The following is a 15,951-nucleotide window of genomic DNA, read 5'->3' as shown; positions in this document are numbered from 1 at the left end:
ATGTTTGAATGCAGTTTGTGAATTATCACATTAAATTGTTTTGTTTCGAAATTGTTATTTGAGTTCATCTGATTCGAAGCCTCTAGGCAGTATTACGAGCCCTCTTGGTATGTAGATGATATCAAAAGTTTCATTGTTCGGCTTTGTTCACTTGTACGCCTACCAGGTATCAAGATAGTAACAAGCATACGTTTTATGACAGTATTTTCAGGAAGCTACCGAGAAGCTACTGGTCATCCGCCTTAATTATCAGATGTAAGATCATCTCGTCGTTTCTATCCCAGGCTATCTAGCTTGACCTTGATACACAGAAAGTATTGCTGGTAGCTACTAACATTGTACTGAATCTAACGATGCCCAAAATAACCTTATGTGTTGGCATGGAAAAAATTGGGCCAAACTATTCCACCAGAACCCAAACGCCACAATATTGTAAGAGTAATCAATTTTAATTTACAATGGCAGAATGTGGCAGCCCAAAAGCCCTCTGCCTCCCCAGTTTCTTCGTGGTGTCAAACTTAATTGTAGCTCTTGGCGTCCCAAATCTCTTGAAACCTTTACCATAACCTCGCGCTATTGTAAAAGTATAAATTAGTAAGATTTCGAGCATTTAATCATGATATAGAACACATACACCCTCGTTTCCTTGTACACATTCTCCTACCCTTTTCAAGCCATCATGGTTCGCATGATTGACATAACCAAAATTTCTGATTGTGTCACCAGCTTTTAGGCCAGCATCGTCCGCAGGGCTTCCCGCTGCAACACTATTGACCTTTGCGAATGGTAGATCCAAAGGTGCTGGCTCATCGAAAGAAGGTACGATTCTACTGGCCTGAGCTTCGTCGACAACAGGCTCCTCTGTGTTTGGATTTTCGGCAAGTCTCGCAAAATGTTCGTGGATATGCTTCTCAATGACGCTCATAAGAGCTTTGTGGTCGTTTTTGAGATAAATTATCCGTGACCTGGTAGTTCTAACTTTGGGGAAGGAATTAGCTCATATCATACATACTTTCATGAAAGTAGAATGCTTACTTTGTGCAACGTCTAAATCTGCTCTAGGGAAACCATCAGGAGTCAAAAGTCTTGTATTCATGTCCACACCATGCTGATATACATTAGCAGAAGCTCATAAAATTTGAAGTATAACCTGCCGAGTCAAGAACACCACTCAGAGCTTTGATTTCAGCTTCTATACTGTCTTTCTTTCCCTGAAGTTGAGAAAATGTTAGGCCATCAGTTTGCATTCCATTTGTGGCTCCTGGTCTAGATGTAGGGCCAGAGGGAATCGTAGGGGCATGTAGATTTTCCATGTTTAAAGGTAATCCCATCTCAGGCTGTGCTGCTGCTTGATATTCTCTAAGATAGTGAGATCATTCGTTCAGTTCAGCCTTGTGAATTATATCAGACCAGGCTGCGATGATAGACGCAATGCATTGAACTTATGTAAAAATGGCGGGGTAAACCAATGTAGAGCTCCGACGATGACTAATCTCTCGTTCCACAATCCTGCATTCACTCCCAGTTGACCAACTTCAGTTCCTGAGTATCTTCATGAGGCTGTTGAATCACAAGTGCGATTTGGTTCTGTAAGTGTACTTAGACAGAACGGTGTGGAGATAAATTCATAAGACATTTTCTTCCTTCCAAACGTGTTATATATTGATGAAGTGCACCATTGACACAAAGATGGCAATTTGCTAGTGGAAGTTTTCTTGTAATGAAGAAGGAATGAGAAGTTTGCAATGCCAGAGTTGATTCATAGTACACCGGGGACGAAAAGTGTATCCATTATGAAAGTCTAGAGACATATCATACCTCTATATACCTCTCTTCTCCTGTCGTTCTTGCCCGTTCATTCAGCCATTGGTTGTATATGGGTGTTCTGCGCATCTCAAGGCCAAGAAGCCTAAAGAATAGTAATTCATTTTCATATCGTTGTGGTAATTGTACGCCAACGAGAATTAGTGCTTCCCTCTAACATGATAGTAAATGCCAGCATTTGATAATCAAAGCGGTTATAGATTAGCAGCATCACCTTGATACCGTGGAATATAATCTCAACATCCAGGTAGTGATATTAGCGGAGTAAAACAATGCATTATGACACTCGAAATCTTTGGTATCCACGTGAACTTTTTTTTCTTTGTAAGGTCCGCATATTCCTTCTCTCACAATTCCCCTCTTTACTCTGCTAATACATCTTTTAGCTTTGGAGGGGAGTTGAAACAGTTGTTAGGGTTGTCTGGTGATATACTGGTGGCTGACGTGCGAGCGTTGCATTGAAAGTTCTATAAGAAGGATGAGGCATTGCCATGGTGATTATTAGATAAGGATCGTAACAAAGCAACATAAAGAGAATGCTCTATCGATCCCTTATCCTATTTGTGCGTGAATCTTATTTGCAAGAGTTTATGCTTGATTTCTAAGGAGCAGTGGGATGCTTAGCTTCTGCATATATAACCCTTGTGAGGTGGTATATGTAGATGAAAACGTTGCGACAACTCCCTGTGTAAACCACATCGCGAGGCTTCACCGCAGATGCATACCCAGCGTTATTATTTGTGACTCACAACAAGAAATCGGAATAAACAAATGAGTCGTATGACCGAAGTGCCCTTTCATTCTTCAAGTATAAGTAGATGCAAGGTAACGTACAGCAGGTGTCTTATTATTTATAAAGCCACCAATACCAATCACTTACTGCAAGCCAGTGATGGCTGATGGCTGATGACTGTCAGCATCGATAGCAAAGGGTCTCTGGAGCTGTGTTTCGAGGGATACGTTGACAGCCTATAGATATGATTTGCGGACAAATCTAGCAGCGGTAGTCGAAACCTGTAGTCCGTTGAATTTGCCGAATGCGACTGCTTCTCGAGAGCCTTTTGAGTGTAGTTGATGACCTTTGTTAATTTCTCTGCAGTTTCTACCTCTTCTAGTTAGTAAATCAAAGACTTGGAAAGAAGTGTCTGGAGTTCGGCAGGCGCCGATCCAGGAGATCAGGTGAATGGCTCTTATAAAATTGGCCCAAGCTAAGGGACGATTTTGCATGATCATAAAAGAGTTTGCGCATGCAAAGAGTAGGATCGAGAGATCCAGCGGAGGTCATCATTTCCATCTCAAAGAAGCTATTCCATGTTGGTAAGTGAAGGGAGAGTAAAGCCAGAACATATTTTTGTCGTCAGGGTCCATACTCCTCTTTTCAAATACCCAACTTCATTGCTTGAACAGAGTCGATAAGAACTTACAAAAGCTATTTTTTGGAAGTTATATACATAGTTCTTGTTTGTGTTGTGATTCTGATTATGATAAAGTGATACATAAAGAACCTACATGGGATTATAACAACACTCCTAGTTAGTGATTGTTAATTTGCGACAAAACTGAACATGAAAGTTTAGTAGTGGGCCATTGTTTCTGTTTATGTTTTGATTCTCAATTTTGGTTTGTATTGTATCACTCGGCCGATGGGTTGTTGTGGTTAGCTTTTTTTTCTTTCCTTGTAGACTCAACTTACATTTGAGATTACCCCTTCGCGTAAATTCACACCAGAACAAACAAACACACTTCGAACCTTCCCAACTTGACTTCTACCCAAAGAGTTGCTCTTTCTCCGAATTTAATTGTGATATTAGAATTGATTTCTTCAGTTGATCTTCTTGTGCTCTTCAACTTTACATTGGCAAACCCTTCTTGGTCCATTGGAACGATTTTGTATCTACATTTTTGCTCCACTTGCTCCCTTTGCTTTTGCTCCTTTTTGATTCAATCTTGATTCAATTTTGATTCAATTTTACTCCTCTCTTTTAAGAAATATTATGGAAACTTCTGACCAGGAAAATAAAGCTCTTGACGCATCAATCGAATCCGTTTCCGTCATCAAAAAAGTTGATACCTTGGCCAAGAAAATTACATCTCTCCGCGGATCTACAAATATCGGCACCTCAAAGTACATCAAAGATAAATTTGGTGAGGAAGTCCCAGCTCTTGGACAGAAGTGGTGGTCAAATAGTTTAGCTGATCCTCCCGCGAAAGGCGTCCACGAAGCAAGACATTTTCCAGAAAATTGCATCACCTTTGACACCAAATATACCATCAACTACTACAACGAAGAAGGTGTACCAATCGAAAGCCCTATTGAAGAAGCCATCGAGGAACCTATTCGAGTAAAGAAATTAATGTGGAACAGAGAAAGAGTCTCTGAGCCCGCTGATACTGTTCCCGCCAGCGATCTAGCGATCAATCCCCGAGAGCTTATCGAAATGGAATCAGATACCTTAAAACACCCAAAACAGTCCGCCAACAACGATCACTTTAACGATAATTCTGAAGTTGATCCTGCACCCATCCAAAATCAATTTGCAGACGAGCCTACTACAATGCCAGTCATCAACCATCAAGAGAAATATGCAACTAGTGGCAGCTACGATATCAATTCCGAAATCGGTCACTCAGCTTTTGAAAATCAACGCGCGGGAGAGTCTTTCACTGCAATGCCAGTTTCTCACGATCGGGAGAAATCTGCGATTGAAAACAGTTTCGGAAACAAAATCTCTAATACTATGAGGAACTTGGCTGCTAAAGGACTACAGGTGGTCAATGATTTAGATGAGAAAGCTGCTGCTCGCGCTCAATTTTTCGATGACATAGACGATCAATATACAGATGACCACATTGCAGCAATGACTGCCACCAGGCGCCATGACAAGTCTTCCACTAGTAGCAGTCTGGGAAGCAGAGTCTCTAGCACCATGCGCAACCTGGCTGAAGTTGGATTACAAGTCATTCACGATCTAGATGAGAAAGCCGCTCGTCACGCTAGATTCTCTTTGGACAGTCCAATTCCAATGGAACCAAAGCCAGTAGTTACGAATCAAGCAAATCCTTTCGAAAAGTTTCTACTCACCATCAAGCGACGAGGTGGACATAGGAAGACAACCAGCTGTGACATGCCTAGAAACAGAATTGAAGGAGATTTGTTTGAATCACCAATCGCCTCACAGAGACCTGGACACAGAAAGTCTCTATCGGGCAGCTCCTATGGTTTTGTGAATAACATGAAAAGTGTTGGAACCAGTCTTGCAAGCTTTAGCATTGCACCACGTTCAAGAACAGGCATGTCATCTCGCCATCAACGAACTGACTACAGCAGTAGAGCATCCTATGCTGTAAGTAATCTTCTTCCGGTCTTCAACTTGGTACACGACTAATATTCTCCAATAGGGAAGAGCGTCTGAAGATAACGGAAATTGCTTATCACGGGCATTTATCCTCGACAAGGAGGTAATTAAGCGCATGGAACAACGTCAAGGTGTTATTGAGGAAATTCTATCCACCGAGAAGGCATACCTTGATGATATTCAAGCTCTCATACGTGTATGTTGCAATGAATCCTTTCCACTCCACTCTTTACTGATCCTTAGCTAGGTCTTCGAAGGTCTCCTGATCACCATTCCCATCCTCTCACAAAGCTTACGCAAGTCCATTGTTATTACTCTCAAGGACATCTGGAACCACAATAACGAACTCTATAACGAACTCGTCACAGTTGTGGCTAATACAAATAAGTCTTCCGGTGTAGGAGTGGTTAATCCACCGAGCCACCCTCCAGTCAAGGGACACAAGAGATGGCAAAGTCTAGGCGAAGCACCTGCTTCGAATCCTACCGAAAGCCGTGGTCGACACATTGGTGATCCGAAGGTTGCGGGAGAGATTGCAAAGGTCTTTTGTGGAAAGGTTCGGAAATCATACTATTGTTCATGGCACAAATGCTAACACGTTATAAGCAGATCCCGGGATTGTTCTTGTATGAATCTTATGGAATCATGCATAGTGAGGTTATGAAGCAGATCCATACATCGTACAGAACTACGGATGAGTGGAAAGATTTCAATCAAGCCATTCGATCAACTGAGGAAATGATCATCTCTACTGATAATCGAGAGAATGGCTCCCGCAAAGGAAGACATTTTGATGATTACTTCATTAAGGTAAGTGAAAGATTTCATTTGAATCAGCGAATGCTAACAGTATTCAAAGCCTATCCATCGTATCGCTAGATACGAAGTTTTGTTTGGTCGTCTCCTAGAACAAAGTCCCGTCTGCGATTGTCCAGAATCCTCTACCACCGTTGAGACTGCGCTTTTCCGACTCAAAGAAGTTCACAAGACGATGAATTCCGCCGCAGGAAATCATCAAAAAGCAACTGCGATGTCAAGAACATGGCTATTGCAAGATCGTCTACTATTTACAAGCCAGGCAAGTCTTCGAATTTCAATAAACTGCCTTCTCCTGCTAACATTACCCAGCCGGAAAGTAGATCTCGTGATAAGGTTCGTGTGCTTGAGCAGAATCATTTGTGTGGTGTGCTTCATGTTTGTTGGCAGACGCAAGACACGGTTGCAGGTCGTAATATTACTGGACAGTACCTCGTAGCTCTCATGTACGAGAAATTCTTCGTTCTTGCTCAGCCTTCTGGAACGCAAGATGAGATTTATGCTATTCAGGCTTGTATTCCGATTAGTGAACTCACTGTTGAGGATGTTGATAACGGTAAAGGTATTAGCTATTCTTCTCGCTTGGTTTCTCCGAGCTCCATTGCTCTGCACAGAAATTCTGACATGGAATACCTAGGCTTACAATGTCACACGGCGCCCCATTCCTGGAAGATTGTATTCGAGCACATCTCTCAACTCTTCGAAATGATAGTCAGCGCATGCTCTGCAAAGGAAGAATTGGAGTGGAAGAGCCGTTTGATCGATCGTTCTGGCAAGCAATGCAATAGCACTGTTCAGCAAGAAATGACAGCATCATTGTCACTTGATATCAAGCCGATGGGAACGGTCTACGGAAAGCCAGGTAGGTCTCACATACTTCTGGTACTTTTACGTTCTTTGGGCTAATCGATTCTGAAACAGGTACTGTTGCTCGACGCAACTCTATACACAGAGCCACAACAATGAAAGGTCAAACCACCATTCCTCTTAGCGTTATTGTGAGAAACACTTGCGCCACAGTCGAACCATCTCTCTCAAGCTCCGCTTCCCAGCTCTCGATCAACAGATCCCATTCTCTAGCTGGTCCACATCGCCCTACAATCCTCGCTCCATCCCGCACCGAGCGCGTCCGTCTCGAAACCCTTCTCGCCGACGTCTGGACCCGCGACATCATCCCTTACCCCGGCATGGGCTCCCGACCCCACCGCGAACACACCGTCCGAGCATCCGCAAGCTCTATGATGCGCAAGATTAGCCACGCGAGTATCTCCAGCATCACCAAGCGCTCGGGTAGTATCGCCAGTCTTCACAAGAGCACAGAAGATCACACGGCCACCGAGCTGGATAGTCTCCGACCCATGGTTCTCAATCGCCAAGCTCGTCTCAGCTCTAGCGATAGTATGCCATTGCCCGAAGATGAATACTCTATGTGCCAGGATACAAGCGCTGGAAGACATAGCTCACGACTTGCTGTGATTATCGATGAGAAGGAGGGTAGTACTGGTACGGGAGCTGCTCGCTCTGCAACTGCCAGTCCAATCATGGCGCGTCTAGCGAGTTTCAGGAGCAAGAAGAGCTCGGGATCGTTAGATGATTCGTTGAATTCGAAGCGTTCTTCTGCTTCGAAATCTCCGTCTGGAAAGAGTTCGTTGGCTTTACCGATTGTTACGGCTGCGCATGGAGAGGAGGTGAGAAAGGAGAATGTGTTGCATTCGTCGATGATGGTTGATAATAGTAGTGGTAGAGAGGAAGCGGCAGGAGATTTGTTGCAGGCGCAGCAGAGAAAGGGGAGAAATAGAGCTATGTTGATGGAGGGATTTAAGAATCTTTTCCGTTAGATTGAGGGATTGGGGTAACACAGTGACTTGTATTAGGTAATTCATAGGTAGTTAACGTTTGTTTATAGGAAATATTAGGAATGATTTGATATTTGTCGGCCGCAGTGAGGTGATTGTGAAGAGAATTTATGAGAAATCAATCGTCTGGATCGTGATCTTGGGACGAGTAATGATTTGTTTGTTGCTCTAGTTCAGTATTTACATATTGCTATGAGCTTAGGACAAAGCCTGCAAAGATTCTCAGATATTTCTTTCCGCTATGGATTAAGGTGGTGCCTCAATATTCTCTTGATATGTGAGATTATAGGATATCATGATCCTCCAAATCATAAATATTTAGGGTATACTAACTGTAAAGTCTGAGATGATAAAATGTAAAGTTGATTTCCATCTGATACTGTGAAATTAGACTCCATGAATTTACATATCGCCCATACAATAATAGCTAGCTACTTACTCCGACATATTTCTTAGAGTAATCTCAGCTAAGAGTTTGAGCTGACCTGCATTACTCTCAGATTCAAAACGAGACATCGAAGTGATTTCTCCTCGGGACATTGCATTTATCAAATGCAGCAACCTAGTCACACTCAATCATCGACAGAATATCCACTGGAGTTCCGAGACGAATAGCTGAAGTTTTGCACAGGAATATAGATGACCTTTGACTGTATGCAATCCACTTTTATTTCACCTCATCCGCTTGCCTCACGAAATCGCTGATCCGAGCGAGATCACAGTTACAACCACCCAGCCTCCCGACTCGGAATTATTGAGAGTTCCAAAAGTATGCTGGCAGGTTTTTGGCGTCCAGTGAGTTTAGACACTCTCACACTCGGGTCACCAGGGAACCTACTGGAAGTGGTTCGCCTATCAGCATAGGTATATTATTATGGGCTCTTTTTAACTTCATCTACCATATATGGTATATAGAGGCAACGGTATTGACGGATAGGAGTACTCCCAGATGACTTGTGTCGGTGCCAACCGGGAGATATTCATCCGCTTTATTGCTCATTCAAGCTTTCATCTTTCACCATCTTGCTCGCGACCTGTATACTTCTTCTCTCGCATCTCAATGCACATGCTCAATATCACAATTCACCCAAACTCAATTCTCTAGCTCATCAGCGCTTGGATGACTGCCCGCTGCTTGAACGAGCCCAGGAAAAAATGAATAGCATCAAAGATATCTGCAATAGCGCGGCAAGGGAATTTTGCAAGGAAATAATGACCGAGGGAAGCGTCGAAGTGATCCAAAATTTACTGGATGCCAAAGCAAAGACAGCCGAGGAAACTGTTTACATGATTCGAATTGTAGAACAACGACGAGAATAATACGGAGGAGAATACGGAGAAGGAAAGCGGGAAATTTTGCATGCATACTCCATTCTTCAGAACCATTAATGTTGTTTGTCCAAGGTTTATTGCTCGACAGAAATCAAGACGCCAGGCTTCTCAAGGAGAATCTATAGGTAGGACATCAGCACTTGCTTCGTCGAGTAACACTTGTCTAGATTATTCCCACACGTCACCACCCGGAGTCGAAAAACAGCAAACATTCAACGGTCTGCATGACATTGGGCAGGAACCCAACACATTACCAGATCATCCGTGGGCATTCAAAAAGCCAGACACCAATCCAAGCACAACAATCGATGATGAGCATCATCATAATTTGCTACCAGTATCTACTTCTTCATCACAAGATCAGACGTATTTAGGAATGCCTGCAACTATGGCCGGCGCAGATGACCAGGCTTTCCAAGGTGTCAGTCAATATGGCATTTTTTGATGGTCTGGTGAGAGGGACACCCGAGATGGATAGCATCTGGGATTGGGTAGGGAAGTGATGAAAGGATAGCTATTGATATAATGTACAATGTGTCTGTCTACATTGCCATGCGAATCCGATTTATGAAGAAACTAGGAAGGATGCCACAGTTTGAAATACTGGCGAGCTTTTACAGGCTCTTCTTTCGATGAAGATGAATTAGTAATTGTCGATTCAGCAACTGCTAATCGCTAGAGGCCGAATAGTAAGCAGTCTCGAGGTAGTGTGTACTTCGTAGTGTAGTATGAGAGTAAAGATAAATGTTGAAAACTTTATTCCAGCTCTCTCCCCATAGATCGATTACTGCACTTATTGACCATTCTAATGACATTGCGAGAAGAGGCATTTATATGGTGGATATTCATTGGCAGGTTCATTTTGGCATCTTTTAACGTTTCCGAACATTCCGGATGGAACTTCTCTTGACCCCACCCACCCTACCTACTCAATTCAAAGCGCAACATCCTCGTCGTCAAACTCAAAACAGAATGTCCAATGTCCATACGATCGATACGATCTCCAAAACTCCAACTCCGAACTCCGAACCGAGCACCAATACGATCAATACGACCGAGACGATAGTATGTATATATGGGGTTTAGTCTGGCCAGACAGCATATATGCTATCTACGATTCTACAGAGTACTCATAAACTGGGGAACCGCTTACCTGGATTTTCGACGGGACAGGGCTAGTTTTCTCATTCCAGGTCTGAAGGTCTCACATTCCCCTTAAGACTTGGCTTGGACCCCATCCATCTCAGCTTGCTTTTGTTTGGAATTACGACTGCGCCTTGTAGGTGGAGGATTCGCATGAAATATGCTTACTCCGCATACCTCCTACTCCTTCCGAGGTAAGTAACCACCTACTTTGTACTGACTATCTAGCTGATGAGTGAGCTGGTATTGTTTATCGGATCCTCTTCCAAGGCCAAAGGATATTGTAAGGATATTATGCCAACCGAAGCGCTGAGCTTTCTTAACAAAGAGAGTTTAGACTATGATCGTGCTAAAGCGGACTTGTCGAACTCCCGGGAGAAGCCACAATTAGTGGCTGGCTTTGGAGATTGATTTTGGATTGATCATCATGTGTGTGTTTGTGTTCCTCTATTTGAAGCTTCTCACTACTTCGCATTTCGTATCTCGCATTTCGTATATTTCGCATTCCAATACTTAGCGCGTACGTAGAGACAGGAGAGGACATTGGTCTTACCTTGGGTCTTACCTTGCTGTCCCCCCATTCTCATACCAAGGCTGTGAAAGGTATATGTATATACATGAGTGGACCGGTACAGCTGTACATGCACCAGACATCTAATACATACATCTAATATCATACCAACGACCAGTTTGCTACAGTGTTTCGCAAGGTTGAGGCTGAGGTCTCATCAGAAGGAATCTGGTCAAACAATACAAGAGCTAACTTACCGATCTCTTTTATATTACCGATACCCTAACGACCTGATTACATGGACGAGCAACTACCTACTACTCATCTCGTCTCAAACCATTTCTTCACCCGATATACTTTTTCTTTCTCAAATTCTCTAAAACGAATCAAAACGGAAACTACCAATTAGTCGCAAAATTTGCGTACATTAGTTGCCTTTTGACTCCCTGTAGATCTCCCGTACTAACGTTTAGGCCGAAAAAAGCGTGGACCTGCGTCATACGAACATATAAACTGGCCGAGCCTCCTTCTTTAGCTTTGCCGTTTCCGTTTGAGTCCTTTGATTTAAAACATCATCTTTTCCAACAAGCACGGGAAAGACGGCGAGAACGAGAGGCGAGAAAGAGAGAGAAAAAGTTTTGCATTGAATTTTTTAACTATATAATATCTCTTCTTAAATTTCTTTCTCATCTTTGCTTTCTCTGAAATATTTTACCTACCGACCGACTTACCGGTAACACAAGACAGTCAAGTCAATATGAAAGGGTTCGGAGCGATAGTTGCTTCGGTTGCGTTGTCTTCCACAATATGTGACGGTAATTATTCCGTCAAGAAAGTTCTAGTACCAAGCTTATTAACTCATTTTTAGCTCGTCAATTGGTTTTACCTCGAGATGCATCTCCCAAGGTTATCGCTGCCGAAGTATTAGCTGCGCCTATGTATGCTATCAAGCGTGCGTTGCCGGATTCACCAACAGGAAGTTACACACCAGGAGCAGTAGATTGTCCTGATACGAGACCAACAGTCAGAAAAGCCAGTGAATTGTCTGCCAATGAAACATCATGGCTAGAATTACGAAGAAATAATACTATTCAGCCCATGATAACTTTCCTCGAAAGGATGAACATTTCTGGATTCGATGCAGCTAAATATATAAATAGCGTCTCCGGCAATGCATCTACGTTACCAAATATCGGTATAGCAATTTCTGGAGGAGGTTACCGTGCAATGTTGAATGGCGCTGGATTCGTCGCTGCTGCCGATAATCGAACAGCCAACTCAACAAACACGGGCCAAATTGGAGGTCTTTTACAAGCTACAACCTACCTTGCAGGTCTTTCTGGTGGTGGATGGCTGGTGGGATCACTCTATACCAACAACTTTAGTAGTGTCGAAGCTTTACGAGATAGTTCTGATGTGTGGAACTTTCAAAACTCGATCTTCGAAGGACCTAACAATGATGGTATTCAGATTTTGAGTACTGCTGATTACTATAGTACCATTAGGGACGAGGTTTCCAGAAAAGCAGATGCTCCTCTCAATTTCAACACCTCGGTCACCGATTATTGGGGACGCGCATTATCGTTTCAATTGGTCAATGCTTCAGATGGTGGACCAGCTTATACATTTTCGTCAATTGCACTACAGGAAGAGTTCGCCAATGGCCAAATTCCCATGCCTTTCCTCGTCGCTGACGGTCGTTCGCCAAACACCGAGATTATATCACTGAATTCGACAGTCTACGAATTCAATCCGTTTGAGCTTGGTTCATGGGATGCTACGACATATGGATTTGCACCCCTTCGTTATATTGGTTCGAATTTCACCGCTGGTTCTATCCCTGACGGTCAACAGTGTGTTCGTGGTTTTGATCAAGTCGGTTACGTGATGGGTACTTCGTCTTCGCTTTTCAACCAATTTTTAATTCAAGCAAATCAAAGTTCCCTTCCAAGTTTTGTCACCGACGCTTTCACTACCATTCTCGACAAGATCGGATTCACCAACAACGATATTGCGCAATATCAGCCTAACCCCTTTTACGGATTCAACAACCAAACCAATCGCGATGCTCAAACCACTCAATTAGATTTGGTCGATGGTGGTGAGGATGGCCAAAACATCCCTCTCTATCCTCTCATCCAACCTATCCGTGGAGTAGATGTAATCTTCGCCATCGATTCATCCGCCGACACCACCTACTTCTGGCCCAACGGAACATCCCTCGTCGCAACCCACGAGCGATCCCAAAACGAAACCATCGCAAACGGAACCGCATTCCCCTCGATTCCCGGCCAAAACACCTTCGTCAACCTCGGACTCAACAAACGCCCCAGTTTCTTCGGTTGCGATCCCTCCAATTCCACTGGCCCAACTCCCTTGATCGTCTACATCCCCAACGCACCTTACATCTACCAATCCAACGTCTCGACTTTCGACCCCTCCTACAACGCCACAGAACGCAATCTCATCATCGAAAATGGCTACAATGTCGCTACTATGGGTAACTCCACTATTGATCCCGAGTGGCCTACCTGCGTTGCCTGCGCCGTTATCTCCCGCTCGCTTTATAAGACCAAAACTACCGTTCCCGATGCATGCACGGCTTGTTTCAATAGATACTGTTGGAATGGTACGTTGGATACGAGCGATGTGGAATACAATCCTAAGTATATCGTTGGAGAAGTTTCTGCTTCTTCGGATGCGGCAACTCTGGGTGGAAACAAATTCACGAGTATCGTTGTTGCGGTTGCTGCTGCTGCATTGGTTGTTTGGGCTTAATATCATGTGATGTGATATGATATGTTATGTTATGTTATGATGTGAGAAGGAAATAAATATACTATTCTATATACAACGAGTAGAAAAATATCGCGAAAATGCATAAGGACAAAATCTCGGATTTGGGATGGGGCTGGAGCTTTTTATGTATGGTTGTATATAAATATAACGGCTTTCTAATGAGGGATGAGGGGGTACGATTCAATTTTCTTGCATTTGCATTGTATTAAGGATAGAAGGGGGGGGGTTAAGTCGGATGGTTAGTTAGTTATTTGGGGGGTGGGGGACTTTTTTATATATACATTTCTGGATATTAATCGCGGAGATGATGATGATGAGCGGATTATACTATACTATACCTTTTTTTTGGATGTAACGAATGTCGAATGATCGCGTGTATGTATTCATGTATAATTTCAGAAATGGATTGTGTAACTTATGTTGAGATTAGATACTAGAAAGCTTGGAAACTTAACTAGACTCGGTGTATTGGTTACTACTTGTGACGCCATACTTTCATTGCATTCACTCATTCAAATATAACATTAATGGTTACGAGATACTTACTCACTTAACTCACTCGCTCACTTAACTCCGTATGTATTGGTGAAAAAGGGACGGGCTTAAAGTTGACTTGTAGAATAATTGAGGATATGGGGGTAAGGAGGTTGGGTGGGCTGGGTTGATATTTGATGGATGTGTAGGTATGGATGTGTAGGTATATGTAGGTATATATAACTTAAATATATATATATATATATAAAAATCAAAATCAAAATCAAAATCAAAATCGAAATCAAAATCAAATAAGAAGTTAACAAATGAAATACCATATAATTATAAACTACTCATACATTTCCTCACCTGATTCACATCCCCATTCTACATCCACATCCTTATTCATATCCATATCCATATCCCGCACTCCATATTCTCCTCAAGATATATATACCGATCTTAGAATCCCCTCTTTCCCTCACTTCCCTATTGCCTCCCCCTTATGCTCTAGATTTAAGTTTCATTTATATTTATTCATACCACCCGAGTGGAAATGAAGTTCCTATTTCTTCTCTCTTTTTTTCTCTTTCTTTCTTTCTCTTTCTTTCTCTTTCGCTTTCTTTCTTTTATACAAAAACTACTTTCCAAACCTCATAACTCATTCCTCGACTACATTCAGGAATAGGAATCAGGAGTCAGAGTTGCAAGAGCGATTTACTTATAAGAAGATGAACTTTGAAGGTCTCAGCAATGAACAGATGGAGGAAGGAGGAAGGAGGAAGGAGGAAGGGGATTGTGGAGGTGAGGTTATCGTATGATGTGATAATGAAGTGAGAGAGGAAAGGAGAAAAGAAGGGAAAAGAAGAGAGTAGAGGAGGGCAGAGGAGACTCCTAGAAGAGATTGGGAGGTTATTCGGTCTGAGGTGAAGAAGAAGAGGGCAGAGAGCTACGGGTACAAAAAGTCGTCATTGGTAAGTCCTAGTTTAGTTTCTACTTCCTACTTTCTACTTGCCCACTTTGAGGGAGCGAGGATGGGAGGAGAGGATGGGTTACACGAGGGGGATAGATTTGAAATCTCGAAGCGAAATACCCCCCCCCCCCCCCTTCTTCTCAGAAACCTTCCCATTCAACCCGGTAACCCATCTAAATCTAAGCATCTAAATCCAAGCATCCAAAACCAACCAACCCCTACAAATCATTCAATTCCCATCTCCATTCCAATTTCTCTCCCAACAAAGCTAAAATAGATGACTAACCAATCAACCAACTAACTGACTGATCAACCAGCCAGCCAGCCAGCCTTCAGAGCACAACATCGATAAATCTCTCGCTGGATATGAGCTTGTGGTTGTGTTATAACCAAGGAGTCAGTCACTTATCAAGGCTTCAAACTTCAAATACACCGGATTGGTATACGATGCATATCTGGACAGCCTGTGAGTAGGTGGGTAGATAAGGATAAGTAGAAAAAATATCTTCAACCCTTACCATTTTCTCTCCTTGTCTCACACACACAATGAAAAGGACCTCAGCTTTAGCGAAAATCTGATGAAGGCTCCACCGAGGAGAAAGAAAAAACTCAAAGCAACTCACCATTAGTGTCAAAAGTACGTGAAGTTCAAAAGCACATAAATCACAACCTCATCCCCAACATTTCAATGTGCATCATGATTCTCATTTATTCTTATCTCCGTACATACATCGAACCTTTCACACCCACTTGACTTCCTCTCTTCAAATACCCCCCTTCACCCTCACACCATACATATCCATCATCATAATCACTAGCATTCAATATCCCCCACCCTTCCATCAAACCATCTACCAAATTCTCATC

General features: G+C 42.8%; 4 protein-coding genes across 4 annotated transcripts; 3 read left to right on the top strand and 1 right to left on the bottom strand.

Moving 5' to 3' along the window:
• Positions 1 to 453: 453 nt before the first annotated feature.
• Positions 454 to 1,313, bottom strand: EAF01_006144 (uncharacterized protein; the record flags this gene model as incomplete). The annotated part of the gene is made up of 4 exons (XM_038914398.1): positions 454 to 573; positions 635 to 978; positions 1,036 to 1,108; positions 1,155 to 1,313. The coding sequence occupies 4 exons, from the start codon at positions 1,311 to 1,313 to the stop codon at positions 454 to 456; spliced, it is 696 nt and encodes a 231-aa protein (XP_038770847.1).
• A 2,505-nt stretch (positions 1,314 to 3,818) lies between these two features.
• EAF01_006143 (uncharacterized protein) lies at positions 3,819 to 7,834 on the top strand (the record flags this gene model as incomplete). The annotated part of the gene is made up of 7 exons (XM_038914397.1): positions 3,819 to 5,168; positions 5,224 to 5,376; positions 5,428 to 5,736; positions 5,790 to 5,990; positions 6,040 to 6,258; positions 6,309 to 6,858; positions 6,918 to 7,834. The coding sequence occupies 7 exons, from the start codon at positions 3,819 to 3,821 to the stop codon at positions 7,832 to 7,834; spliced, it is 3,699 nt and encodes a 1,232-aa protein (XP_038770846.1).
• A 2,244-nt stretch (positions 7,835 to 10,078) lies between these two features.
• Positions 10,079 to 10,738, top strand: EAF01_006142 (uncharacterized protein; the record flags this gene model as incomplete). Its single annotated transcript, XM_038914396.1, has 4 exons — positions 10,079 to 10,249; positions 10,468 to 10,521; positions 10,568 to 10,610; positions 10,665 to 10,738. 4 exons carry the CDS (start codon positions 10,079 to 10,081, stop codon positions 10,736 to 10,738), a joined length of 342 nt encoding a protein of 113 aa, XP_038770845.1.
• An 857-nt stretch (positions 10,739 to 11,595) lies between these two features.
• Positions 11,596 to 13,616, top strand: EAF01_006141 (uncharacterized protein; the record flags this gene model as incomplete). Its single annotated transcript, XM_038914395.1, has 2 exons — positions 11,596 to 11,653; positions 11,707 to 13,616. 2 exons carry the CDS (start codon positions 11,596 to 11,598, stop codon positions 13,614 to 13,616), a joined length of 1,968 nt encoding a protein of 655 aa, XP_038770844.1.
• Positions 13,617 to 15,951: the final 2,335 nt, after the last annotated feature.

The sequence above is a fragment of the Botrytis porri genome (assembly GCF_014898465.1).
Source record: "Botrytis porri strain MUCL 3234 chromosome Unknown BPOR_007, whole genome shotgun sequence".
Lineage (NCBI taxonomy): Eukaryota > Fungi > Ascomycota > Leotiomycetes > Helotiales > Sclerotiniaceae > Botrytis > Botrytis porri.
The sequence above is the reverse complement of the archived record's forward strand: the minus strand, read 5'-3'. Positions and strand labels throughout refer to the sequence as shown.